The sequence below is a fragment of the Schistocerca nitens genome, chromosome 3 (assembly GCF_023898315.1).
Source record: "Schistocerca nitens isolate TAMUIC-IGC-003100 chromosome 3, iqSchNite1.1, whole genome shotgun sequence".
Classification (NCBI taxonomy): Eukaryota; Metazoa; Arthropoda; class Insecta; order Orthoptera; family Acrididae; genus Schistocerca; species Schistocerca nitens.
In genome coordinates this window covers 948,576,352-948,604,218 of record NC_064616.1, presented here as the reverse complement: position 1 = coordinate 948,604,218, position 27,867 = coordinate 948,576,352, and the positions used below count along the sequence as shown (strand labels likewise).

Here is a 27,867-nt window from a genome sequence, read left to right as displayed (position 1 = left end):
GCTGTTGCATGTGACTGGATATTCTTTAGGGTCCAAACATGATAACCACACTAATATTGGCTTTGCTTTAATGTCTTTCCAACAAAGTACATGTACACAACAAATAAAATTATTTGGGCTATCAGAATTAGCTTTTTCCTATAACAGTGACAATAAAGTAGGCGTCATATTGCTGAGTGTGGATGCCTATCGTATATAGGTAAGTGAAGTGGTGAAATTTCATCTTCAGTCCAGCACTGTGATTCCTTGTGATGTGGAGAAATGGCTTTTTGCTTATGTGGACGATTCTGTGAAAACTTTTATAGTTTAATCTAATTTATACTGCCATCTGAAAATCTGTTGCCAAAATTTGTTATGGCAAAATAAATCACTATGCTGGGGAAACGTTGACTGGTTGTTGTTAATTTCTGATCACCTCAAAGTAAATGTAACCCCAGCATCAATATGACTTTGATCTTTACTGAAGTTGCAGTCTTGTTTGTACCAGAGCAAGAACAAGATGGAAAATTTCCCGTAAAAGTGCAACCAAATTTACTGTATATATGATTTTTATTGTTTGTTATTGTTTATTCACTTTAATCATTTGGTACAAATGTTTTTGCAGAAAGAAACTGATTGAAGGTTCTCGTGGCATTCTGCAAGGTACATCAGCTCTCCTGCTGTGTTTTGATGAATCAGAGGTTCGCAAGATCATTAGAGAATGCAAGAGAGTGCTGGATTATCTGGCTGTAGCAGAAGTCATTGAGACAATGGAGGATTTAGTGCAATTCTTAAAAGATTTGAGCCCCTGCCTTAGCAAGGTGAGTCAGCTGGTATGCAAGTACATCAGATTTGTTACCCTTTCATGTGTGATGCACCAAAGCCAAATATTGTTTTGTCATTAGCTGGCACCAATGCTTACATTTACATTGTTGCTAATCCCAAAACTAAACAGGGAAGTATAAATTAGAATGAAATTTATGCTAAACAAATTCTGTTGCCTTATTATTATTGTTATAACTACTACTTTCGTCCATAATCATTTCTGCAACATTCAAGGCATTATTCCGCAAGGACCCCACTGTTATTGGTTGATGAATTAGAGGTTCATATGATGGGTAAAATGTGTAGATTGTGTGGGAAAAGTATGGAAATAGGTCTCTTGTAGCTTAACCAAAAACCCAGCTTTGACAACATAAGAAATAATTCACAAGTTTATGTATAGTGTGGCTACAATTAAACTTTCTCTACTTGAGCCATTGTAGATGGAAAACTGTTTACCATATTGGCACCCAACTTCATAGGAATGATGTTCATACCGTGCACTGCAGGATTTGCATTATTAGTGTTAGTGTTGTTACTTGCTGTTAGGCACTGGTACTGGTATGACAACGTAGTGCTGAAACACAAGCACCGATGTGCATTACAGTTGCAGTCAGTCAACATGGGTTTGGAGATGCTGAGCAGGGCTTTACTCATAAAGCTGTTTTATCAAAACAACAGCAACAGTAATGCCACTCTTCTCAGGTATCAACACATTAAAGAAATAAGGAGAGGTCTTCTTTCTGGACTGGGGTTGAAGAATGTGGTTTGGAAGTCTGAATCAACTGCCGACTTGGGAATTGCTCCTGGGAGTGGCTGATGACCAATTGTGCCACAAATTATTGAAGAAGTTACTGTTGTCATGGCTGAGAATGCTGGACACAATGTGTAATCTTCAAGCAGTGCATGAGCTGTGTTAACCCTGTGGCGCATAAGGTCCACTACAGTGGACAGCTGTTAATGGTCGCTTCTTTGGCATTTACAATCAGTCCTGGGGCTGCAAATGCACGCAGTTCACTGCAGTCAGCACTCCCTTCTGGTGTTTTGTCCTGCATGCATTTGCAGCCTCACGACTGATTGAACACGCCAGAAAATTGACCATTATAAGTTGTCCACTGCAGTGAAATTCATGCACCACAGGGTTAAGACAGCTGAACTTTCCATGGTCCACCATTCAAAAAATGCCATCAATAATTGTGAAATGGTATCTCACTGACCAACATGGAAGTGTCGAATTTGTCAAGACTCCAAAACATAGTGTTCCACTGACAAAAGCAGAGTATTGATGACAGCATGCTACTGTCTGCCTTCAAACTTTGGCAGCATCTGCTGTGTAATGGAATGTGTGCATACTGTACATCTCACTAACTGAAGACACAGGATTTTGTCAACAGCCAATATAGCTAAACTTAGTACACAGGTAGAACAATTTTGAAAGCCGTTTGTCTGGGATACGTTCAAAGCTGGTTTTATTTGGAGCTAAGATGTTCACATCCACTCACAGCAAGCTTCACAAAATATTCGTATTGGATGCATGAGGCTTTTTATTACTCTCTATATTTGATTGTTTATTTTGTTGCTGAAGGTCATGTAGCAGCAAAAATTTGTTCATTTTTTTATGTTTTGTTTATGATAAGACAATTTCTACAAATGACAATACAGTGTGGTTATAATTAAACTTTCACTACTTGAGAGGGTCTATTAAAAATGAGTGAGTGTAGGGCAATGAACATTTGAAAGGACATCTGCAAGAGAAATAATGAATAAACAATTGAAAGAAACATTTTAATTTCCACGTGAGAAAGGGTAACATTTAGTAACTGTGTAGCATGTTTAGATTCTAGCTCACAAATGCTGCTTAACATCATATAACAGCCAGCAAGAAAACTCGGAGAAGCCTGCAACTGCTGACACTGAATCCTTTGCAAAACTAGTTCTCAGATTATCCATTGGCTACTGCCCAAAAAATGGATATGTATTTGGGATAGTTCAAGCTGCTCCAGACAGACTGCCCAGGGTTCCAAGAGGAGCTACAGTCAGTATAAATGCAGCAGTATGAAAGGACTTTGCCAGGGCTTGAAGAGGAGCTATTGGCCAGATAGACGTGGATGTATCAGGAGGCTGTTCTGGGTCTTGGAGTGAAGCCACTGACAAAGGAGACACAGAAATATTAGGAAAAATTGCCTTGTAGATTCTCAGAGAAATCAAATAGCAGGAATCAACTGACTAGCTGGTAAACAGTTTGTACAGATTCTGGGGTCTCCAATGGAACCACTATAATCACTGCTGACTGAGCCTTACATATACATTCAACAACAGTTGTGACCTCAGAAGCTGTGCTTGTGCCTGAATCTTCTGGATATTTAATATTGTACCTTAACACAGCATTTCTGGAAAAGAGGAATTAACATCTAATATTGGTTTAAGTGTTATGAAGTCTTTAAAGGTATTTGTCTGCAATGTAGCCTTGTATGAAAATGAAACACAGAAAATAAATAGTTCAGACAAGAAGAGAATAGAAGCTTCACAAATGTGGTGTTACTAAAGAATGCTGAAGATTAAATGTGTAAATTGCATAAATAATTAGGAGAGGCACTGAATTTTGGGGAGAAAATAAATTTATTGCACAGCATGACTAAAAGAAGGGATCAGTTGATAGGACATATTTTGACGTTATAAAGGAATCATCAGTTTGGTAATGGAAGGAAGTGTAAGGGGGTCAAAATTCTTGGGGGAGACTGAGGCTTGAATACATTAAGAAGGTTCAAATGAATGTAGGTTGTGGTAGTTATGCAGAGGTGAAGAGGCTTGCACAGGATAGACTAACATGAATAGCTGCAGCAAACCAATCTTTGGACTGAAAGCAACAACAACAATAGTCACCATACCAATGCCTTACAACAGAACTAGCCCTCAAAATCCTGTCCACTACATGTACACTGTATGATCAGAAGTATCCAGACACCTGGCTGAAAATGACTTACAAGTTTGTGGTGCCCTCCATTAGTAATGCTGGAATTCAGTATGGTGTTGGCCCACCCGTAGCCTTGATGACAGCTTCCACTCTCGCAGCCATTCATTCAATCAGGTGCTGGAAGGTTTCTTGAATTGCAGCCCATTTTTCACGGAGTGCTGCACTGAGGAGAGGTATCGATGTCAGTCAGTGAGGCCTGGCACGAAGTCGGCATTCCAAAACATCCCAGAGGTGTTCTGTAGGATTCAGGTCAAGACTCTGTGTAGGCCAGTCCATTACACGAATGTTATTCTCTTGTAACCGCTACCCCACAGGCCGTGCACTATGAACAGATGCTCGATCATGTTGAAAGATGCATTCCCTCCCCGAATTGCTCTTCAACAGTGGGAAGCAAGAAGTTGCTTAAAACATCAATAATGTAGGCCTCTGCTGTGATAGTGCCACACAAAACAACAAGGGGTGCAAGCACCCTCCTGGAAAAACACAACCACACTATAATACCACCACCTCCGAATTTTACTGTTGGTACTACACATGTTGGCAGATGACGTTCACCGGACATTCTTCATACCCGAACCTTTTCTGATATAAATGCATGATCCTCCACCGCTTAAAGCAGTTATGCAGTAAGAGTTTGCCCTTTCATATGATTATAACACTACATGTTGGATTTCTGTCTCTCTACACCAATCATAAGTAACACAAACTACTGTGCAGTTCAAAGATTGGAGCCCAACTTCTAATAGTTCTATTGTATTTTTTATCGATTGCATGTTTTGATGGAGGATTGTTAAGTCTGTCGAATGCTCCATGTTAATCTTTCTGGTTGTTTGTTTTCTTTGTGACATTTGGTATGTGTGTTATTTGGAGTGTTAAAATACAGATAAATAACATATTAATGTGGTTTCTGCTCAGGTTTCTCGTGAGGTTGGTGGTCGAGAGAAAGAGTTAACTCATCAGGTGCATCGTGAAATCCTCATAAGATGCTTAGATCAAGTTAAGACGCTTGCACCAATTCTTATATGTAGTATGAAGATATTCATTCATATCATTGCACAGGGTAAGTAGTGTTCTCGTATTCCCAGAAACAAATACTATGAATTTCTTGCTGTACATTTTGCAGGTGCTGGTAGCCTACCTGGTTATTCAGTTGACTGTATTGTATGTGTCTCTAGATTGCATTCTGTTATCTGGCTATTAATCTCCTGAAAGTTCAGTCTATATGTCAAGTCTAGGTTCACTAAGTGAGTTCAGCAGTTTTGAAACTGTGCTGTACTTTCAAATAGAAAAGTCACAAAAACCTGTGACTAAGTCAGTACTAAAAACACAAGTACACATTTATGATATACAGTTTGTGATATAAAAGTTACTGTTAATTCATCGTGTCACTCGCCAGTTCATTCATACGAAACACACTAACAGTCAGTATTCATATTGAACCAACAACTGGTAAGAAATCGAGACAAAGTCTGTTTACTGATAGTCAAATGTTAATATGGTATTTAATGATTTGTTCTGCTCACCAAAATATTATCACATAGAGGAAGGTGTAAGCAGAGGAATGACGGACACTCACTTCACTTAACAAAGGTTTATTCAGCACTTGCACATACAAGAGCACGGAGCGAACTAACTCTGGCCAGAACACATACGATATATATATACTGCTGCAGAACATTCCAGTACAGTGATTCTTGCCATTTGTGGATGCTTCTAGAATGTACTCGAACCAAAGCTAGAAATTAAAATGTTTCAGTTCAGGTGAGTTTTGAACTCACGACCCTCCATACAATAATCTAGTATCATAACCACTACCCTACGGTGACTGCGCTACTCGCCTTCTTGTGTGAAATTGCTCCCTCCTTAAGAGAACAGCGTCTTGGTGTTATGTCCTCCTAGTCTGGGAACGAGTCATTGGTCCTGCATACACCGACTCCCAATGACTGATGTTTGCCCTGGCGGTGATCTTCTTAGAACTTCCCTTGTTGCTACGTTTTTCGTTACCTTTCTGCTTGTTGCCTGTCGCTGGAGCTTTGAATTTACCCTGCGTTGCAGGACCCTTATAGGGCTTCATTCTAAGGATGTGGACTGTATCTCTGATCTTTCATCGTCTTGTGTCAGGGTCGAAATCTTCAACTTCATAAGTAACATCAAACAAGCGTCTTACAACCTTATAAGGTCCAAAGTAGTGCCTGAGAAGCATCTCAGAGACACCAACCTTCCGAACAGGAGTGAAGATCCAGATGATGTCACCAGGTTGTTATACCTTCGGTGATGGTTTTCTTGAGCCTGCAGCATGTGGAGTCGAGCTAACTGTCGAGCTTCCTCAGCTTTGGTTAACACCTGGCCGATGGAGTTGTCGTCCACGTCATCAGGTGTAACGGAAACACAGTGTCCATTGTCATTGTCGCCTCACGCCCATGCACCAGGAAAAATGGTGTAAATCCTGTGGTGTCTTGTTCGGCGGTGTTGTAGGCAAACATCACGAAAGGTAGCACCTCATCCCAGTTGCTCTGTTCAACATTGATGAACATTGATAGCATGTCGGCTAAGGCCTTATTAAGGCATTCAGTAAGCCCGTTAGTTTGCGGACGGTAGACAGTCGTCATGTGATGAGTAATGTTGCACCGACGGTTTATCTCTGTTACAAGATTCAATTGAAAAACTTGCCCTCGATCTGTAATTAACGACCTTGGGGCACCATGTTTTAATACAATGTCTTCTAGTATGAGTTTGGCTACCTCGAATGCTTTGGCTGTTTTCACAGCTTTTGTAATGGCATAGCGCATCAGATAAGCAGTGCAAACAATAATCCATCTATTGCCACTAGCAGACATTGAAAATCATCCGCGGAGGTCAATCCCAACACACTGGAAAGGCGTAACAGTTGGTGGAATTGGTATGAGTTGGCAAGGTGGTTTCTGAGGAACTGCCTCTCTCCTCTGGCACTTTCGATAGTGCGACACATAGTGACGGACACTCCTAAATAAACCTGGCCAGAAAAATCTGTTGCGGATCCTGTCGTATGTCTTAATAAATCCTAAATGTTTGGCCTCAGGAATTTCTGTAGAATATCTAAGCACATGTGTTTAGGAATCACTGGTAGCCACCTCTTTCCAAATGGGTCAAAGTTTTTCTTGCAAAGTAATCCATTAACTACCTTAAATTGCCCTTTCACATCCTCTGCTTGATTTAAGGCAAGCATAATTTGAGATATATTGGCGTCCTCCTCCTGCTCAGCAGAGAGATCCTGGAGTGCAGCGAGACAGTCACTATCTTCATCAAAGTCCTGATGGTCTTGCACAGGGTTTGTTGAGAGACAGTCGGCATCTAGGTGTTTTCTTCCACTTTCATACACTATGGTAATGTCATACTCTTGAAGACGTAGTGCCTACCTGGCGAGTCGTCCTGTTGGATCCTTAAGACCTGTCAACCAACAAAGTGAATGATGGTCTGTAAAAACTGTGAATGGATAGAGATACTGTCGAACTTTGCACATGGCCCAGATCACAGCAAGACATTCCCTTTCTGTAGTTGAGTAGTTTCTCTTGGCTTTTGTAAGTGTGTGAGAAGCATAGGCTATAACCTTCTCTTTTCCATCTGAAATCTGCACCAGAACAGCTCCAGTCCCATACCCACTGGCATCTGTGTGTAGTTCTGCAGGTGCTCTCTCATCATACAGACCCAAGTACAGGGTCAGTCATCAGAGCTTTTCACAGCACATCGAAAGAATCTTGTTGAGCACCATCCCAGATAGATTTAGCATTGGCTTTTAACAACTCTTTGATAGGCCTGGCTTTGATACAAAAATCTTTGATAAAACAATGGTAATAAGAACACAATCCAAGGAAGCTTCTCACATCCCAAATACTTTTAGGAATAGGAAATTCCGTTATAGCTCTCACCTATTCTGGGTCTGGCTGTACATCTTCGTTCGACACAAGGTGCCCAAGTATTTTGATTTCTTTTGCTCCAATGAGACACTTTCTTGGATTAAGTTTCAGTCCGGCTTGTTGAAGACACTTTAGAACAGATCTCAGTCTTTTTATGTGTTCATCAAATGTCTCTGAGAACACTATGATATCATCTAAATAACAAAGACACATCATCCACTTCAGGTGCCTTAGAAGATTATGCATCATTCGTTCAAAAGTTGCTGGTGCATTATACAAACCAAATGGCATTACCTTAAACTCATACTGGCCCTCAGGGGTGACGAATGCAGTTTTCTTATGATCAGCTTCATCTACTTCAGTTTGCCAGTATCCCGAATACCTGTCCATGGTTGAGAAAAACTTAGCCCCCTTCAGACAATCTAGTGTATCGTCAGTTTGTGGAAGAGGGTAAATGTCCTTTTTAGTTATCTTATTAGGCTTCCTGTAATCAACACAAAAGCGCCAACTGCCATCCTTCTTCATGAGGGAACCACTGGTGACGACCATGGGCTCTGCGAAGGCTGAATGATGTCATTCTTCATCATTTTCTCTATCTCGTCGTGAATTAGTCGACTTTCCGTTGCTGACACACGGTATGCTCTCTGGCTTATTGATTGATGGTCTCCAGTGCTAATCCTGTGCTTCACTGTCGATCTGTCTAATTTGCTCTTCACCTGTGGATTGAAGCATTCAGAGAACTCTTGAAGAATGGCAAGTAGCTTCTTCTCTTGTTCCTTTGTGAGATCTGGTGATACTTGATCTAGAAGATCTTGTCACTAATTTCACCCACAGACTCGGCATGGGAGTTGCCTATGACACTCAGCTGTTCTGGAATTACCGGCTCAGTGTTTGCTATGCACATGCGTCTTGGAAGGATCTGCGGTTCTCGGTGACAGTTAACTATCCACAATTCACCAAATCCATTCGTAAATGAGACGACAGAGGCTGGGATGACAAAGTTATTCTTCAGTGGTATGCTTCTCTTACATTCCACTACAAGATACATGGGTTGATGCATGGCATGACACATGACAGTTACCTTTCTGGCGCTGACTGCAAGAATGATGATTACATATTTCCCATTAGCCACCTTCAGCAGAGATGTTTTGTTGTCGACGAATATCGTTTTCTGCAACTGGGGACGGTACTTCTCCGAAATGACTGAATATGATGCTCCAGAGTCCACAAGAGCTTGGGCTGGTGGGCCATACATGAGGATATCGATGTAGTTTCCAGCTGAGATCGGTCTGTTGTCTTCTGGCGCACATGTCATCAAATATCTGCCACCTTTCTCGACAATAGCGCACCACATATCCTGGTTGTCTGCAGTGGAAACATACTGGTTGGTTGTCCTGGGACCTCCAGACATCAGTCTTCCTTGGTGCCCAAACAGGTTCCTCATGCGGCATTGTAGGAATTTAACTTCGCCTGGGTCTCGACTTTTTTACTGTTGTAAAGGGAAATGAAGGACGAGAGACTGGGTTCAATGTCTGTTCCACTTCCTCCTTTATGACTTCTTGAAGTGTCTTGGTTTTTTGCTCACCGCGCAATCCAAGTGCCTTCTGAGCGTCCTCTCTCACTATCTGATGAAGAACAGTTGTGAAATCAGTTTATTGCTCTATCACAGACATTGATACTGTTATATCCACAGATTAACACACATCTGCGAACAAAAAAATTTTATTAGGTGGAGCAAGGCCACTGCAGTTTTACAAAAAGATAAGCTGCTTCTTCTGCCAAAATTTTATAACAAGCCAAAGAATTATGCCACCTTATTGAATGGAAATATTAACAACTGAACTGAGTTTACGTTCCTTTGTCGGGTTTTCTCTCAACGCTTTCCGGCGGATGCCGAGGAAGTAGACAGGCGCAGAGTCGGGGTTCATTGGCCGGCGTAGCGAAGACGTGGCGCCTGGACGTTCTGGCTGCGTTGAAGGCTATTCGAGGCGACAGTCCATGGCGGGTCGAAAGACGCCTGCTTTCCTATCTTCCGGCTATTTAACACGGCGGCTCCAGTCTTCCTCCGCTGATTCCGGAGTGATGATTGGCGGCTGTTGGCGATCCCTGATTGGCGGATGGTGATACCATGGTGTGACCATCCGTGCTGGAAAAAGGCTCGTGCGCATACGTAGTTTGTGGCTGATTGAATGTTTGGCGGGAACGCCTCTAGTGCTGGCTGGCGGAACGAGCTGGTACTAAGTTGCAGGCGCCTCTTAACTCTGCCGTGGTAGCCGACCGTTGCGTTTGTGTGGCTGTGCGCGCCATGGCAGATACGGCGTTTGGAAGCCATTCAAATTTCTTGCGTGTAATTCTTTTTTGATTCATTGTCTCAATATACTGGCACCATTTTATGAAGTTGTTTGCTGTTGAAACCCCCTTCAGGAGTAGGGCTTGATACGTGTCCTCAGCAACACCCTTCATGAGATGTGCAACCTTATTTTCCTCCTTCATTCGAGGATCCACTATTTTACACAGCTCCAAGACGTTTTGAATGTAGGATGCTGTCGTTTCCCCTGGACGCTGTGCCCTACACTTTAATTTATCTTCAGCCTTGCACTTCTGTCATTGTGTGTCGCTGAAATACTTGCGCAGTTCCGCCTGGAATACTTCCCTGTTTATGAACTTCTCCTTGTTGCTCTCATACCATTGCTTGGCATTGCCCTCCAAGTAGAAAAATACGTTAGCCAAACACACGGTGTCATCCCATTTGTTAAATTTGGCTATACACTCATATACCTTCAGCCACTTTTTTGGATCTTGGCCATTGTCACGAGAACCCGGAAGGATGTCTCATGTGGTGGCACACAGTTGCTGTCCTCGTGATGTCCTCTTCGTCTTCTGTCTCTGATAGATTGCAATCTGTTGAATATGGATTGAACTCGGGTTTCTCACCACGTAAACGGCGGCTCTGTCGTGGCCTGATGGGAGCCACTGTGTCATTGATAATGTGCAGTATCACAAGTTCCAATACACGGTGCCTCCACCAGGAGAATGTCAGGTAGAGGAAGGTTTAAACAGAGGAATGATGAACACTCACTTCGCTTAACAAAGGTTTATTCAGCACTTGCACATACAAGAGCGCGGAGCAAACTGCCTCCGGCCAGAACACATACGGTATATATACAGTGACAGAACATTCCAGTACAATGATTCTTGCCATTTGTGGATACTTCTAGAATGTACAAGAACCAAAGATAGAAATGAAAATGTTTCAGTGCACGTGAGTTTTGAACTCACGACTCTCCTGTCAACTATCTCACTGTTCCTCACCATAACACACTATGAAATCTAATCTGACTTGTATTTGTTCATTGCTGATTGATAAACTAGTGTGCATTGGCATAGAATCTTATAGTTGAACATATGCAAATGAAATATACCTTGAATATGAGTGGCAGGTATAATGAGTAATGTACCTTTGAATCAAGAGAAGTGAAAAGGCTTTCTGTGTATCAGAAAATGTTTTATTCATCCTTCTCAATTTGATTTTCTTTTTGCATCAGTTATCTGGACTGATTCCTTTCCACAAGAGGGTTATTGAATTTTTTTTTTTTTTTTTTTTTTTTTTTTTTTTTTTTTTTTTACACACACACAATAATATGTTGTCATCAATGAAATGCTTAAAGTTTTCTCTTTTAAATCATCCTCAAATTTTGTTTCTACAGTATTCAAACCATCCTAACATTTCACAAAATTTTGTTCTTTTCACAAAATTCATAACACGAGCGTCTGTGTGGAGTCCAGAATGGAACTACCTCATAAAAATTACTTATAATTAGATCTGACAATAAGCATTTCTGAGTATTTAAGTGTTTCACAGTCTTACAGCTTTTTGCATAATTTCCTTTCATTGATTGATATTGCATTAATTCGGTCCCTATAACTCATTATTTTTCTTGTCACAATCAGATACTTGTAAGATAAATAATATTAATCTTATAATAATTTTGACTTGGGAGGCACTAATACCAACTAACACCCAATTAATGAAAATATTGGAATTCCAACATATTTTTGAGAGTGGCCAGTTATAATGACTGCAATAACATAATTCATTATAATTTTTACAAAATATTTCATTTTAAACGTTATGTAAATATGGTAATGGAAAAAAGTTTAAGGAGCAAAGATAACTTATTAAATAGTTGGAGATGACGTCATTGCGCGCGCGCGCGCCCACACACACACACACACACACACACACACACGTGATTTCTGAGTGAGAATCCTACTGCGTAATTTTTCCTTACGTACATAATGTAGATGGTACTAACTGTACCTTCTTTATGCAGTTGTGCTGAAATGATAATCATTTACATATCCAAGCATGTATTATATTCCATGCCAGTCTGATGTTTGTTGCATGCTACATTCAAGGCTTTGCAGTTCTAATGGCCAGCAGTGTGTATACCTGTATACACACAAAAATCAGAATAGATCAATATTCACTAAATAGGAGCAGCATTGAGCAGATATGAATAAAAGAACACTTTTTGGTAATCATTCTTTTCTACAGTTCCACACTACTTTTTTTTTTTTTTTTTTTGCTGCTAGTGATCTTTCATTACATATTCAAAATTTCTTTGTAATTAAGTAAAACCTTCTTAAATGAAATCCATACACATGTTAATGATAGTGTATAATTAATGATTAAAGTATATAATTATGTTTTAAACATGATAATGGGATCAGCTCAGCAGTTGAACCATGTAAACAACCTTTTATCTACAAAACACTCTAGTTCATAAATTATGCACATTTTTGGTAGCTGTCTACCTTTTGCTGAGGAATATAATGCTTTTCCAGAATAATACCTACATTCATTGGCAGTTGCTGTCATTTATCAATGTATTCCAGGTGGCAAAGGTGCTGAAGAAGCTGCTGAGAACCGTAATTATTTGGCACAACGAATGACAGATGAAATAAATGAGATTATTAGGGTACTACAGTTGACAACATATGATGAAGAAGAATGGGATGCTGATAACCTTACAGTAATGAAGAAAGCTCAGAATGCTATTGAAGGAAAAATACGTGCAGCTCATGACTGGCTTGAGGTAATTACTTTAGGAGCCATACTTTTTATGAATAAATGTTTATGTAATTCCAACATTTTGCTGATAAAAGGACAAGCAACTCAAATTTGGTGGTTATTTATTCTGCTTTATGTCACAGTTCCGTACAATTTCTTGGTGGTGACTAGTTTTTAACATTAATATTCATTCTCAGGCCATTGCCTGCAGAAGTTATAGAATTATTAAGGACAAGGAATGCAAAATATTGCAACAATTATCAATATACAATATGCACAGCTCACAGTACTTCAAATATTGAATAAGACATACCTGCATTTCAAGGGTTTATTAGAGAGTAATTTCACTGATACACATACAAGACATCATCATAAAACAGATCTGCATGATAAATGCACTTCTGTAAGCAACACTTTGAGAATGAACATTAATGTTCAAAACTAGTCACCACTAAGAAGTAGCACACAACTGTGATGTAAACATGAATAAATAAGAATAAATATTTGTTGTCAAAGTCTGTGATAAATGGTAGATAATAATGGATGTAACAAGAATGATATTTTGTTGAAGAAGGCTACAGCATTTGATGCAGTAGTGGATAAAGTGTGTTGGAAATTGGTGCTGAGTGAGGAGGACTCTGAAAGTCACCAGGAATAAAAGTAGATATTGAAAATGCAAATTCTGCCCTGTGTTTGCATCTCACTCACTTTGGTTACCCGCATTCTTATGCTCTTTATCAACATAGCCTTCAGTTGAAATAAATCTCCCTTCTTGGATATTAACAGTTATTATACCCTCTCTCCCCTCCAATATCACCCATATCTCTTTTGGGATAATTTCCCCTCCCAAAATGCTAGTAATGCAACCTCAGAGATACTAAAGTTGTTACAATCATTGATGTTGTTTCTAATTATAGTTGTTAACATCTCTGTTGTTGTTACTGTTGTTATTTGTATAATTGTAACTATTTCGAAATAGTTACTTTAATGATTACAATCATGTAATTGAATTCTAAGTATGTTCACAGTTTGAAAAAGACATTGTTCCATCAGGCTGTATTTTGAAATACTAGTTTATTAAGCATTGCTCATTCTCAAGTACATCTACAAACAGAACAACACACCATAAAACATAAAAGTCTGTACAACTGCTGTGCATGTACGGTTTTCTCCACCAGTGATTACATACAACATACTTGTCAAAAAGAAATCACATGTCATGCGTAGCTGCGCACAGGACAATCATCAATGTGCACAATCTAAAATATAAAATGCGTGGAGTGATGGGTGCAAGAACTCTAGCAGTAACACATAATTAAAAGCCACATATAACTGATAATAGGGGGAAGACAAACCTAGTCAAAGAAACCCAAAGCACTATCAATATAGAATTTCAAAGTACATCTTTTGTTGTATTCCAATAGTTACCTGAAAGATGGGAGAGTGAATCACATTAATATTTAAAGAGAAATGTTACACATAAGTATGAACTGAAGAAATTAGTGATAAATGTGAAATATATGTAAAGTGTGCCCCAAAATGTGAATTTACCTATTAGACGCTATTTTGTAGCAAATTGTATCCAGAGGAACTATTTTATCAGAGGTAGTTTGAAATAGTATTATTTTCAGCGTATTGATATGAAAATGTAACAAATTTTCAGTTAGTGGTATTTTACGTCATCTGGCAAAGCCCAATTTTGAAAGATAATGTTCGTCAGAACCTGTTTTCAAATTAAAAACTGCATGAATACAGCAGTGTATCAATGCACTCAATGCCCTGTAGGCTGCTGCCATGTGAGAGGGAAGCAGGGCTTGTATCCGTGCACTGCTCTTCTCCTATTGGGCTCTCAAAATTCTAGTTTGTTTACGCTTGTGGCCAGCAGCGACTAGACATTGTCTGCGTTGTACGCTGTAGCAACTGGTTACTGGAAAACAATATATGACATATTTTTCTTCCTCTAACATGTGAATAGAGTTGCTTTCGGTTCTACTTCTACACTAAGTGCCTTGTCAGTTTCGTGTGTAGCATCGTTAAGCTTGGGTCACATGACTATGAATGTCCATGAAAGGTAGAAGTTAAGGTTTTATAATCATTGAATTGGCTGGGAAAAGACAGAGAATGTCGAGAAACATCTTAAATCATAAATGCATCCAGTTCACTGGCGAGAAAATGCTGCTGCTTTTCAACAGAACAATCATTTTTGAAAGCTTAAATACAGCCTTATGAAAAAAGAAAGGCCATTTCGGGGAGGGGGAGGCAGTTGAAGCTTCGAAAGCAAATATTACAGTTAAAAAGCTCCCAATCGGCACTTTTTTTAACGGTCAATTTGGGGATACTAAGGGTTTGTTTGTCATTATTCATGTAGCAAGACAACCTTTTAAATTTGTGTGCATAATCATTTACAAACAAAAAACATATGCAAATTTTGACAAAAATAGATGTGAATTTTACCAAAATGGATGCTACATTTTCTGGTCACTATTCGTAAGCATCAGTACAGTACAATTTTTAACAAAGGTAAATACATAACATGAAAATTTCTGAAGTATACATTCATTGCAGTTGCAATGATAGTGATGAACATAGTGCTACACCTTGAAGTAGTAACTTAGTAAATAATATTGAAGTTTAAATGACCTTAAATATATGTTGAATTGAATTTTATTTGATCCTGTAGGATTACATTGTGTACAGTAATTGTATGTGTAATATAGGACACTTAAAAAGCAGAAAACATTCACCATCACTTATTTCTTGAGGAGTGACCATTTTGATTACACTTCCCAACCTGACTGATTATAAAGACCAGCATATATAAATGTAATTTAGTAGATACACTTTAATATTTTCCACCAGATAATCTTTGAACTTCTTTGGGAAACTAGCAGCCTGTATACTGTCATTCAGATTTTTAGGCAGACTTATTAGCAACTTGATACCCAAATGCAGAGTTCCTTTTTTAAGCCTTGTCAGTCAGGGGGGGTAGGCTTTTTACGAGGGCTATCCACAAAGTACATTACGTTTTGGAATTAAAAATAAATAAAGTATTGGAAATTATTTTTATTATAAACAGATGAAAGCCCCACTTAAATACTACTTTTCTACATAGTTGCCATTTAAATTAAGGCACTTATCGTAGCGATGGACGAGCTTGGAAATTCCTTCATCATAAAATTCGGCCACCTGCGCCTTCAACCCCGTGGTTGCCTCTTCTTTAAGCTGTGCGTCGTCGTCAAAACGCTGCATAGCCAACCACTTCTTCATTGCTGGGAATAAGTGGAAGTCGCTCGGTGCCAGATCGGGACTGTACGGCGGATGAGGAAACAACTCCCACTTAAAAGATTCGAGAACTTCACGAGTGGCATTTGCCGTGTGGGCCCGGGCGTTGTCGTGAATCAGCAAGATCTTTGAGCCCAACTTTCCCCTGCGCTTGTTTTGTATTGCTCTTCTGAGGTTGTGCAGAGTTTGGCAATACCTTTGAGAGTTTATTGTAGTGCCTCTTTCCAGGAAATCCACAAAAAGCACGCCTTTTCTGTCCCAAAAGAGGTAACCACGTGGTTGAAGGCGCAGGCGGCCGAATTTTACGATGAAGGAATTTCCAAGCTCGTCCATCGCTACAATAAGTGCCTTAATTTAAATGGCAACTATGTAGAAAAGTAGTATTTAAGTGTGGCTTTCATCTGTATATAATAAAAATATTTTCGAATACTTTATTTATTTTTAATTCCAAAATGTAATGTACTTTGTGGATAGCCCTCGTATATTGTTCTTTCTTCATGTGTTGTGGGTGTGTATGCTTACATTTGTAATCTACTCTGAACCATATTTTGTGATATATATATTATTGTTTTTATGTATCTACAAAGATGCGAAAGTTAATATAGAGTTTTGAAGAAGTTTTGCATGTTTCAGAAGCGTTTCTTAAAATGAACCTGCTTGCTTCTTTTTTGTGTAATGTGAACCCTCATTTTGTTTCTTGAATAGTTGTTTGCCAACACTGTCATTCTATACTACAGGCAAGGTTCAGAGAGCCTGTGCTGTCTGCATGTTGCAATAGCTGCTTCATTATGAATATAATAGAGCTGAGTTTCTAACAGACAGAATTAATTGCTATTACCATTTCAGTTCATTATCCACAGTAAAACCTAATAGTGTAGTGCCTTCCACTTCTTCCAGCTTTGTATTATCCCAGATCTAAATCGATATGCACAGATCCTATTTGTTTCTGAACATTGAAAACGTGGTTTTTCTCAGGTCTATAATCAGTTCATTTTTGTGAGCCATTGAGCTGTGACGTTTGCAGAAATACATGCTCATCTCTCAAGCTGTTCCATATTTTGGTCACTGCTCAGTATTATTGTGTCATCTGGATACAATATTGTCTTCTCTTTGTCTCCAAAACCAGTATCATTTAAAGAGTAAACAGCAATATCCCATTACTGACCTGTGGAGCACTTCATATTTGAAGTCTTTGGTTTTGGACGAGTGTGAGTTCCTTATTAATAATACTGTTTCCTGTTGATATATATAATTGTATCCACTCTACTGCTTGGCCTCAAATGTCATAGTTCTCCAATTTTTGTATGAATATTTCATGGGGAGTGGTGTTTGAAGGCTTTGGAGAGATCCAGAAACATTGCAGATAAAACTTAATTTTCATGTAAGGCCTGTATAATTTGTTGCGTCAGACTTGCAATTGTTGATTCTGTAGATTTGCCCTATGTGAAACTGCACTGTGAAAGTACAAGGATGATAAGTTTGTCCAGATAAACAACTAATCTATTATATATAAGCATTTACAGGATTTTGAGAAACCTGATAGCAGTGAAACTAGTTTGTAGTTGGCATCATCCTTAACTCCTCCTTTCTTGTATTTTGGCACAACCCTTCTTGTCTTAATTGTCCTGAAAAATTCCACCTCTGACAGAAACAATGGAAAATCCAAGATGGAATAGTGGCAATATAGATAGTCACTTACTATATGCTGAGTCGCAGACAGGCACAACAAAAAGACTGCTAAACAAGAAGCCTTCGGCCAAAAGTCCTTTCATGCATTAGCCAACATACACACTCACACATTCACGCAAATGCAACTCACACTCGCATGACTGCTGTCTCTGGCAGTTAGGCAATAGAAATAGGATAACAGCAGCTTAATGAAGGTAAAATGGATGACACTAAGAAGCTTATTATGTAAGGAGTGCTGTAAATAATACTTGTCATTACATGGCACAGATATATACTTATGTGTATACAGGTGTTATTGCACATGGCAGTTAATAATAAAGCAAAAAGAAACTTTATGCTTTGGTTTTAGGATCCACTTGCCCTCCGAGGAGGAGTAGGAGAGAAATCTGTCAGGCAGGTTCTGGAACATGCCAACAGGGTAGCCGATCGTGCCTTGCCTGGTGATTCTGAGGCCCTTCACCGGTTGTGTGGTGAAGTGACAACAATGACAGATGCTCTTTGTGAACTGCGTCAAGATGGAAAGGGAGCCACTCCACAGGCTGAATGCTTGGCACGTGGTATTCAGGTATTGCACAATACTGACAGCGTATTTGTATGCTATTATTTTGTCTTTTATTATATTGTTTATGTGTAAATTTTGTTGTAGTTGGAGTAGGTTAGACCTGTTCTGCTCATCTACATCAGGCATTCCCTGACAACAAGTGAGGATTCAGTAGTTTCTCAGTGCTCTACTGTGAATTCCGTAGTCATGCGAACATTAAACGTGATCATAGCGAATTATTCAGTGAATTTTTATTCCATTAGTTATGAGTTGTTACAACTGATGGTGGTCGTAAGCAACAATTTTTGCACAAGCAAACGAGGGACATAATTTTTAGTATACATACTTTTTTCAAGTGCAGAGAACATGTATGCATTTACTGCAATTGCTGCTTGGAACTAGCAACAATGGAATCCCCGTCCATGTCTTGAGCTGTGCAGACTGCCATTGTTCATGGATGGGACTATAGTTTGTCTTAGTTTTACTACTTCTGTGTCACAGTTCTGAGAAATATAGCAATTGGCATGACGCTCTCACATTTATATTCCTTTATTTACCACTCAAGATGATGATCAGCTGATAAGTTCTCGCGTGTTTCACTTAACAGAACAACAAACTTGTATACAAGTGGCAGTAATCAATAATTACGTAATACAAGGTCATTTGAAAATATGCTGATTGGCCCAGAACTATACATACTTAATGCTGGGTGCTGACTGACTAAAAACACGAACTAACTAGTAACATAATAATTGAGTTCTTTGACATAGTATGTATATGCTTTGAAGTTTCACCTCCAACTATGGCTTTGTGTTGAACACATATTTAAAGGTGCACATAGAACAGATATTATGCAATGTTAAAATTTAAAGCTATTACATTTTAGATACAAACGTAAAAGATAGGAAAAGTGTATACTGCATACACATGTTAGTGAGAGAGAAGTTATTTTGATTAAAATTAGCTCAATGTCCTAAAATGTGTACAACTGTAGGTTATGGGGCAGAAGTTTAGGTGTTTACTTTAGGCTAAAAAAGACTGCTAAGAATTTACTGAAAACTTTTGTCCACTAACATGTAATCTACAAAAATTATACATTATTGGAAACAGAAGAATTTGAACTGTGAGACAATAACACTAAAATTAGGAAAGGCTCACATATTAAGGTTCAGACACTCTGGAAATCGACAATTTTGAGTAAAGATAACTTTTGAAGTACACAGTTTTCAGGAAGATAAGATGTTCTTTAGAAAGACAGGGCTGTGGGCCTTCAAATAACATACATCAATCCTAAAACAATCCATTGTTTGTGGCTCAAATGGCAGTGCACATGGTTTTCACAAATTATAAATTTTAAGTACTTTTCTAATACAGTGCTTCTACAGGAACTGTCTGCAAGAGGTGTCTCCATATTACTTGACCATGAGGGCCTCATATCAAGCTTCGAACCTCAGTGGTGGCCAGATAACACATTTTCGGTTGACCAAAAACTGGGATTCGACCTGTCTGCTTTGACCTGTGAAATTCTACCACACTTACTTCTGCATACTTACTTCTACAAAACTTACTGCAATGTGGTATGGGAGATCACTTGACAGTGATTCTACCTCTTCTAGGAAAGACTTTTTGAATTGACAGTGTTTGAGTCCATGACTTCGAATGAAACTGACAAAAGAAATTACAAGGTCCATCACACAGGACGTATGGGCTAACTTTGCACTAAGTTCTCCCACATGAAGAACACAGTGTGTTGCAAAAGTTTTCGTAACTCCTCCGGCTTCTAATTCTGAATTTATTCTTCCAACGAATCCTGCATATTTGCCAAACATGTTTCTCCACCCATCTGTTGTAGCACATTTCAGCTGAGAAAGAGTAAGGTTGTTCTTTTCAGCTGAAGTTAACTGTACCCCTCAAAAGATATACTCACCTCTTGTTGTACCGTGCAGGAAATCAGATAAGCTAGCTTTTCTTTAACTTTGAAGTTTTTGTTAACACCCCTAAAAAACAACAGGACTTGAGTAATATCAAGAGATGTCAGTAGATTTGTCCAGGGCTGTTGAGTACCAAGCAACCTTAGATGCCTTTTCTTGTAACTGATTTGATAAATTACAAGTAATATCTGCAACACAATGGACATCTGTATCTGCTAAAAGAGTAACTGCTTTACAGTGTTTGTTTTGTCAGGAAATAGTTCTTCAGTAGTAATTGAAATGCATCTCTTTAAATAATAACCACCAGTGAATAGCTTCCTGTGTTTCGTAATTTCATGGGCAGTTCGTAAACTTACTTTTGCAATGGCTTCATGTTCCTGAATATGTTTCCTAAAAAGTATTGTTAAAAATGAAGTCCACATTTCAGTGTTTGAATTTATGTTCACTTACCTTGTCCTTGAATTTCTCAAACTGTGCACCATAGTGGCAATGAATATTGTATTCTTTAAGAACAGCAATAACTTCATTACAGACACCTGGGTATGTTGCCTTTCTCAGTAATGAAATTTTCATGGTCTACATTTTATTGAAGGTACAACACTCACTACATATTGCACACATATTACAAACAAAGAAAACTTGAAATAATAGCACACTATCACTGCAAACACTGCCAGTAAGTCACAGTTACCTGCAGCCAAAGTGCTCCAGTGGGATTTCCATGGCAGTATTGTGCGGACATCTCTGCAGTTATGAACAAGTGAAGGTGATGTTGATGTACTTTGAGTGTACAGTGTTCATAGCAGCACCTCTTAGAATTACATGAGCAGAAAGAATCGTGCACTACTCCTGTTCAAGCATGGGCCAGATTAAATCCCTTTGTAGCCCATATTCAGGACATCCCTGATCTGCACATTTTTTGTCTGCAGACTGCAAATTATATAAGAATAATCAAGTTTTAAAAAATACAGCTTGAATAAGAAATTGAATATTTCACATATTCACGATACACATGTTATGTATGAAATAGAGGGCAGCAAAGAAGGAAAAAATTAAGGAGTGGGGTTATAGTTAGTGGAGCTGTTTCACCTTGCTACATTTCAAACAGAACACAAATGCTCTCATTGTAAACACATCCATGCTTTTTGTAATTCTTAAGTCATTCTCACAATCAGTTTTATATTTCAGATATTTTTAATCTTATATTTGCAATTTAGTAATTACACACTTCATACAGTTACACAGGTAGTCTTCATCCCAACAACCAGAGCACAGATATTTTTATGTTATGAATGGCCCTACTGACCTGCTAATTTTACTTTGACTAGTTAGTATGTAACATATTCAAGTTTGTGTAGTTATTTATAGAAGTTACATTCAGTAATTTAGTTTCCTAGTATTTGCCATTTCCTTTTTCTTTCTTTTTACTTGGCTCATTTTATGATCACTTGCTACGAAGTTTAAACTCGCTATGATACATTGGCAGAAAAATATAATAAAAGAATTTTGTTACTAGATGATCACTGTGTTGTCCTTGGCTGGTATGCTCAGACTGTTTATGATTTAAATTAACAGTAACAGTAGAGATGTTTTTGTGAAGTCACGCGTCCTGTGCAGTGACTGGCTGGTATAAAAAAACCGAGCAGACACCATGTTGATTTACTTGTTTTCCAAGCTAAATTGCCATATTTGGTTGTTTTAGTGTATATGCTTACATAGTAGGAAAATATGCAGGTTAATTAATTGATGTACCACATTAAAGAATCCTCCAAAACACTTTTAATGAGCACTCTTTGTTGTGAAAAATTATGGGAAATATGACAACAAGAGATACAAGTAGGGTATTTTCACCTGACATTACATATAGGGCTTCAGTTTTTTTTTTAAATGCGAACTTTTTAGGTTAGGCTTTACCGTGACTGTTACTGACATTAAATAAAACAACAAGTTTACTGTTACCAGTCACCATTTTATTTTTTCCACGGCGCGTTTCGAAGGTTTAAACCTCTATCATCGGGTGGATTTACATTAGTTAGTATTACATATGTGTGTATGTTGTGTTACGATTTTGGAGGAACTTGTGGCACTGCCTCCAGTGGTCACAGGTTCCTTTTTCTGTCGTAACACTTCACATGTATACTGCCACATTTGTAAGCAAATATGTGTGAGCATATATTTGCTTACAAATGTGGCAGTATACATGTGAAGTGTTACGACAGAAAAAGGAACCTGTGACCACTGGAGGCAGTGCCACAAGTTCCTCCAAAATCGTAACACAACATACACACATATGTAATACTAACTAATGTAAATCCACCCGATGATGGAGGTTTAAACCTTCGAAACGCGTCGTGGAAAAAATAAAACTGTGACTGGTAACAGTAAACTTGTTGTTTCATTTAACTTCAGTTTTTTGTGTAGGAAGTGAATATCATTTTTATGGTTATATGCAATCCTCAGTATTAAAGGAGAAAGCTGGGCTCCAATTTCTGCATTAAATAACACTCAGCAACTAAAAGCAGCTTTCAGATTTATGACTTTTTATGTGGGAGCAGAGAAGATGCATAATTTGGTAAAATATTGTAAAAACTGGTGATTTCACCTTCCATTGCTAAAACTCTCGTGTTTTTTTTACGGAAACATCTGTGGAAAATTTTTTGCATATTGGAGATGATGAGGCAGGGTCTACTGACTGTAGAATAATTTTATTTAGTCATGTTTCAGCAAAAAATGTTGTCACAATGTTTTTCGGAAGATACAACTAAGAAAGTGAGTTTTTAGCTCTTTGCCAGCTACTAACCTAAAACCAAAGGCGCTAGGAGGTAAAAAAGCCTTAGATACAGTGACTGTGTGTAGTAATACGTTAAACACATGCAGCAGATCTAAAAATAAATAAATAAAAATGTATAAGATTATACTTTATAATTTTACTTTTAATTAGCATGAAAGTTTTCCTGTTGAGTTCTGAATCTGTTTCACAAGAGATGTATGAAATTCACAACATACATGTAAAATAATAGTAAGAAGCTTATCAGGGAAACTGCTTGCACTGTGGTTTCTGTTAACTCATTATTGGATTTTGAAGTAGCACACATTTTATATGACATACATGTTTTCTAGGAAAAACTGTCAGCATTGCAGTCACTTGTTGGGCGAGCTGTCCAGTCTGTGGAGAGATCTGGTGTCCAACAACCTGCTCACACTGTTACTGGGAGATTGGAGCAAGCAAGGCGATGGCTGGCAAATCCTGAGCGAGATGACCGTGGTTTGGGTCAGCGTGCAATAGCACTCATAGTTGATGAGGGCAAAAAGGTAATTTATTTATAAAAAAGGTAGGGTGAATGTAAATTTAGAATTTTAAACATTGATGTTAATATTACTCCATTTGTTTTACTCTGATTAGGGTTGCCTTTTCTAAAGTTGTGTAATAAATTCTCAGATGTGCTCTCAGGTTCAGTACATGTTTCATACCCCCACAAAAACACAAGGTGGTACTTGCCTGGGTGGTTTTTTAATCTATGATTTAGGAGAGGTAATGCAGTTTTGGTATTTCCACATTTTTAAATGAAACTTTTTTGTGGTTTCTTACATTCATTTGAACACACCAAAATATTACTGACTCTTTCAACAGTGTTGACATCGTATTGAAGAAAACAGAAGTACCGGGATTTATTCCCAATCAGCATGCAGAAGGCTTCGGATAATGTTAAAGAAACATGGAATAATGAGGTCCTTCAACACTAACAACAGCATACCAAATGTATGCAGCATGTATTTATATTCAACCTGTAAATGTTTTGACTAGCCTCTTATTCCCAGTGAATCTGCCAAGTGGCCTTCCTTACTAATTCACTGTCTTTGCCTCTTAGTTTCCCTCTACAAATTTTATCCCACATTTCCCTCCAGTACTAAACTGATGATTCCTTGATGTATTACAGTGTTTCCTATCAGCCAGTCCATTCTTTTAGTCAAGTTATGCCACAAATTTCTTTTCTCCTTGATTCATTTCAGTACTTCCACATTAGGTACACGATCTACCCATCTAATCTTCAGCATTCTTCGGTAGCATCACATTTCAAAACCTTTTATTCCCTTCTTGTCTGAAATGCATATCGTCCACATTTCAGTTCCAGACAAATACCTTCAGAAAAGACTTCTTAACATTTAAATTTATTTTCAGTTTCAACAAATTTCTCTTCTTCAGAAACACATTCCTCGGCATTGTCAATCTACATTTTATATTCTCTGTACTTCTGCCATAATCAGTTATTTTACTGCCCAAACAGGAGAACTCATCTATTATTTTTAAGATCTCATTTCCAAATCCAATTCTCTCAGCGTCACCTGATGTAATTCGACTACATTCCCTATCCTTGTTTTGCTTTTGTTGATGTTCATCTTATATTCTCATTTTGAGACACTGTCCATTCCTTTTAACTGCTCTTCCAAGTCCTTTGTTGACTCTGACAGAACTACAGTGTCATCGGAAATACTTCAAGTTTTTATTTCTTCTCCTGGACATTTATTCCTTTTCCAACTTTTTCTTTCAAACTCTGAAGGTGGCAGGGGTAAAATACAGGGAGTGAAAGGCTATTTACAATTTGTACAGGAACCAGATGGCAATTATAAGAGTCGAGGGACATGAAAGGGAAGCAGTGGTTGGGAAGGGAGTGAGACAGGGTTGTAGCCTAGCCCCAATGTTATTCAATCTGTATATTGAGCAAGCAGTAAAGTAAACAAAAGAAAAATTCAGAGTAGGAATTAAAATCCATGGAGGAGAAATAAAATCTTTGAGGTTCACCTATGACATTGTAATTCTGTCAGAGACAGAAAAGGACCTGGAAGAGCAGCTGAATGGAATGGACAGTGTCTTGAGAGGCGGATATAAGGTGAACATCAACAAAAGCAAAATGAGAATAATGGAATGTAGTCGAATTAAATCGGGTGATGCCGCGGGAATTAGATTAGGAAATGAGACACTTAAAGTAGTAAATGAGTTTTGCTATTTGGGGAGCAAAATAACTGATGATGGTTGAAGTAGAGAGGATATAAAATGTAGACTGACAATGGCGAGGAAAGTGTTTCTGAAGAAGAGAAATTTGTTAACATCAAGTATAGATTTAAGTGTCAGGAAGTCGTTTCTGAAAGTATTTGTATGGAGTGTAGCCATGTATGGAAATGAAATGTGGATGATAAATAGTTTAGACAAGAAGAGAATAGAAGATTTTGAAATGTGGTGCTATAGAGGAATGCTGAGATTAGATGGGTAGATCACATAATTAATGAGGAGGTACTGAATGGAATTGGAGAGAAGAGAAACTTAACTAGAAGAACGGATCGGTTGGTAGGGCATATTCTGAGGCATCAACGGATTACCAATTTAGTATTCCAGGGCAGTGTGGAGGGTAAAAATTGTAGAGAGAGACAAAGAGATGAATACACTAAACAGATTCAGAAGGATGTAGGTTACAATAGGTTCTGGGAGATGAAGCAGCTTCCACAGGATAGAGTAGCATGGAGAGCTGCATCAAACCAGTCTCTGGACTGAAGACCACAACAACAACAGTAGTTCAGTAATATTCACACTTGTCAGCATATGCTTTTTTTGGAATTGGAATTATTATGTTCTTCTTGAACTCTGGAGGTATCTCCCCTGTCTCTCACATCTTGCACGCCAGGGGGAATAGTTCAGTCATGGCTGTCTCTCCCAAGGATATGAGCAGTTCTGCGGGAATGTCATCTACTCTAGGGCATTGTTTGAACTTAGGTCTTTCAGTGCTCTGTCAGATTGTTCTCGCAGTATTGTATCTTCCATCTCATCTTCATCTATTCCTCTCCCTTCCTGTAATATTGACTTAAAGTTCATTTCCCTTGTATAGCTCTGGTACGTATTCACTTCACCTTTCAGCTTTCCCTTCTTTGCTTAGTACTTTTCTCCATTTGAAGCCTTGATATTCATAGAGCTGTTTGTCTTTTCTCAAAAGGCCCCTCTATGCATTTTTACATTTTATCCTTTCACCAATTAAATTCAGCATCTCCTCTGATATCCAAGGATTTATAGTAGCCTTTGTCATTTTATTAATTTGGCGCTATGCTACCTTCACTATTTCATCTCACAAAGTTACCCATTCATCTTCTGTCCTATTCCTTTCCTCTGTCAGAAGCAGATACACAATGCTGAAGCCTCTGTGACTTTCAAAATTATGGTAAACTTAATGATAAATTGATATGCAGTTTCACTTAAACCGTCAGAAGAGAGTTTTTTGGTTTGTCTTCTTCAGCGTCTTGATCTGAAGAGCACTGATAACAATTTGTAATGAGTTTTCTCATTTGTAGACCTGATCCACTTTAAATCTAAAGCAGGTTATGAGCTACATTTAGTTTTAATTTGGGTGTGTTAAAAATCCAAATCAATTCTTTTAGCTGTACAGTTTAAATTATCAATCAAAAAGCTGCTAAGAAAATTGAAAATGGGGAGCTTGTGGATGACAGAAGCAATAACTTGGAAACAAAAATACTCACTCCAATAAATCGTTAAGCTAAAACATCTACACCTAGTACTAGACTACCCATAACATGGAGAGTTTACTGTGGCAGGGGAGGGGTGGAGAGGGTGGGGGGGGACACATTGGAATAAGTTACAATGGTTGGAAAATCACCTAGAGACAGCTTGATGTACTGATTGTTTTGGACAAGTATCTGAAAGACCTTTAGCACTAGGTTTCTGTATGGCTTATAATTTCTCAGCACCTGATTGGCAGAATCTTTGAAATACAATTTTTATAACCAGCATCACAAGTGTCTATCCTACGGTAAAGGTTTTAGTTCTTTCCTGCCCATCCTAAACCCATTTATGAATGATTTAAGGAGTAAGATAACAGTTCACTGATAACAGCTCAGTGATTAGTTGAGGGGCTGAGTTGCTGATAGACACAACAACAAGACTGGGAACTTGGTTAGCTTTTGGATGACAATTGTAGCTGTACAGGCATGTGTGTGTGCAGGGGGAGGGGAGGATTCTTCTGAAAGCTAAAAGAGGATCTCAATCTTGTGTTAGTAAGCTTGTTATAAATTTTGCTATTCTTGGTCACAATATAATGTAATAACATACATTATATTCTAATCAAGACCATTAAACATTTTTATAAATAATGCATGTTGCTGTGTCTCCTCACCTAACAATGTAATGTTTTACAAATTTGGTGAGTTGTTAACTTTACTCCTTAAATTATTAAATTCCATCGGTGACTTTCCATTACCATATATAAACCTGTCTTTGTTAAGTTACTACGAGGTGCATTCAAGTTCTAAGGCCTCCGATTTTTTTTCTAATTAACTACTCACCCGAAATCGATGAAACTGGCGTTACTTCTCGACGTAAATGCCGTGCAGACGTACACATTTTTCACAACGCTGACGCCATGATTCCATGGCAGCGGCGAAGGTTTCTTTAGGAGTCTGTTTTGACCACTGGAAAATCGCTGAGGCAATAGCAGCACGGCTGGTGAATGTGCGGCCATGGAGAGTGTCTTTCATTGTTGGAAAAAGCCAAAAGTCACTAGGAGCCAGTTCAGGTGAGTAGGGAGCATGAGGAATCACTTCAAAGTTGTTATAATGAAGAAACTGTTGCGTAACGTTAGCTCGATGTGCGGGTGCGTTGTCTTGGTGAAACAGCACACGCG

General features: G+C 38.4%; 1 protein-coding gene across 4 annotated transcripts in view; it reads left to right on the top strand.

The window, feature by feature from the left end:
• The window catches only part of LOC126249027 (vinculin), a 286,160-nt gene that overhangs the window by 66,558 nt on the left and 191,735 nt on the right, over positions 1-27,867 (top strand). For all 4 annotated transcript variants that reach the window (XM_049950637.1, XM_049950636.1, XM_049950634.1 and 1 more), the window contains exons 4-8: positions 605-800; positions 4,691-4,835; positions 12,568-12,767; positions 18,063-18,278; positions 23,306-23,497. In XM_049950637.1, coding sequence (XP_049806594.1) covers positions 605-800; positions 4,691-4,835; positions 12,568-12,767; positions 18,063-18,278; positions 23,306-23,497 — 949 coding nt within the window. The remainder of the gene's footprint in view (positions 1-604; positions 801-4,690; positions 4,836-12,567; positions 12,768-18,062; positions 18,279-23,305; positions 23,498-27,867) is intronic.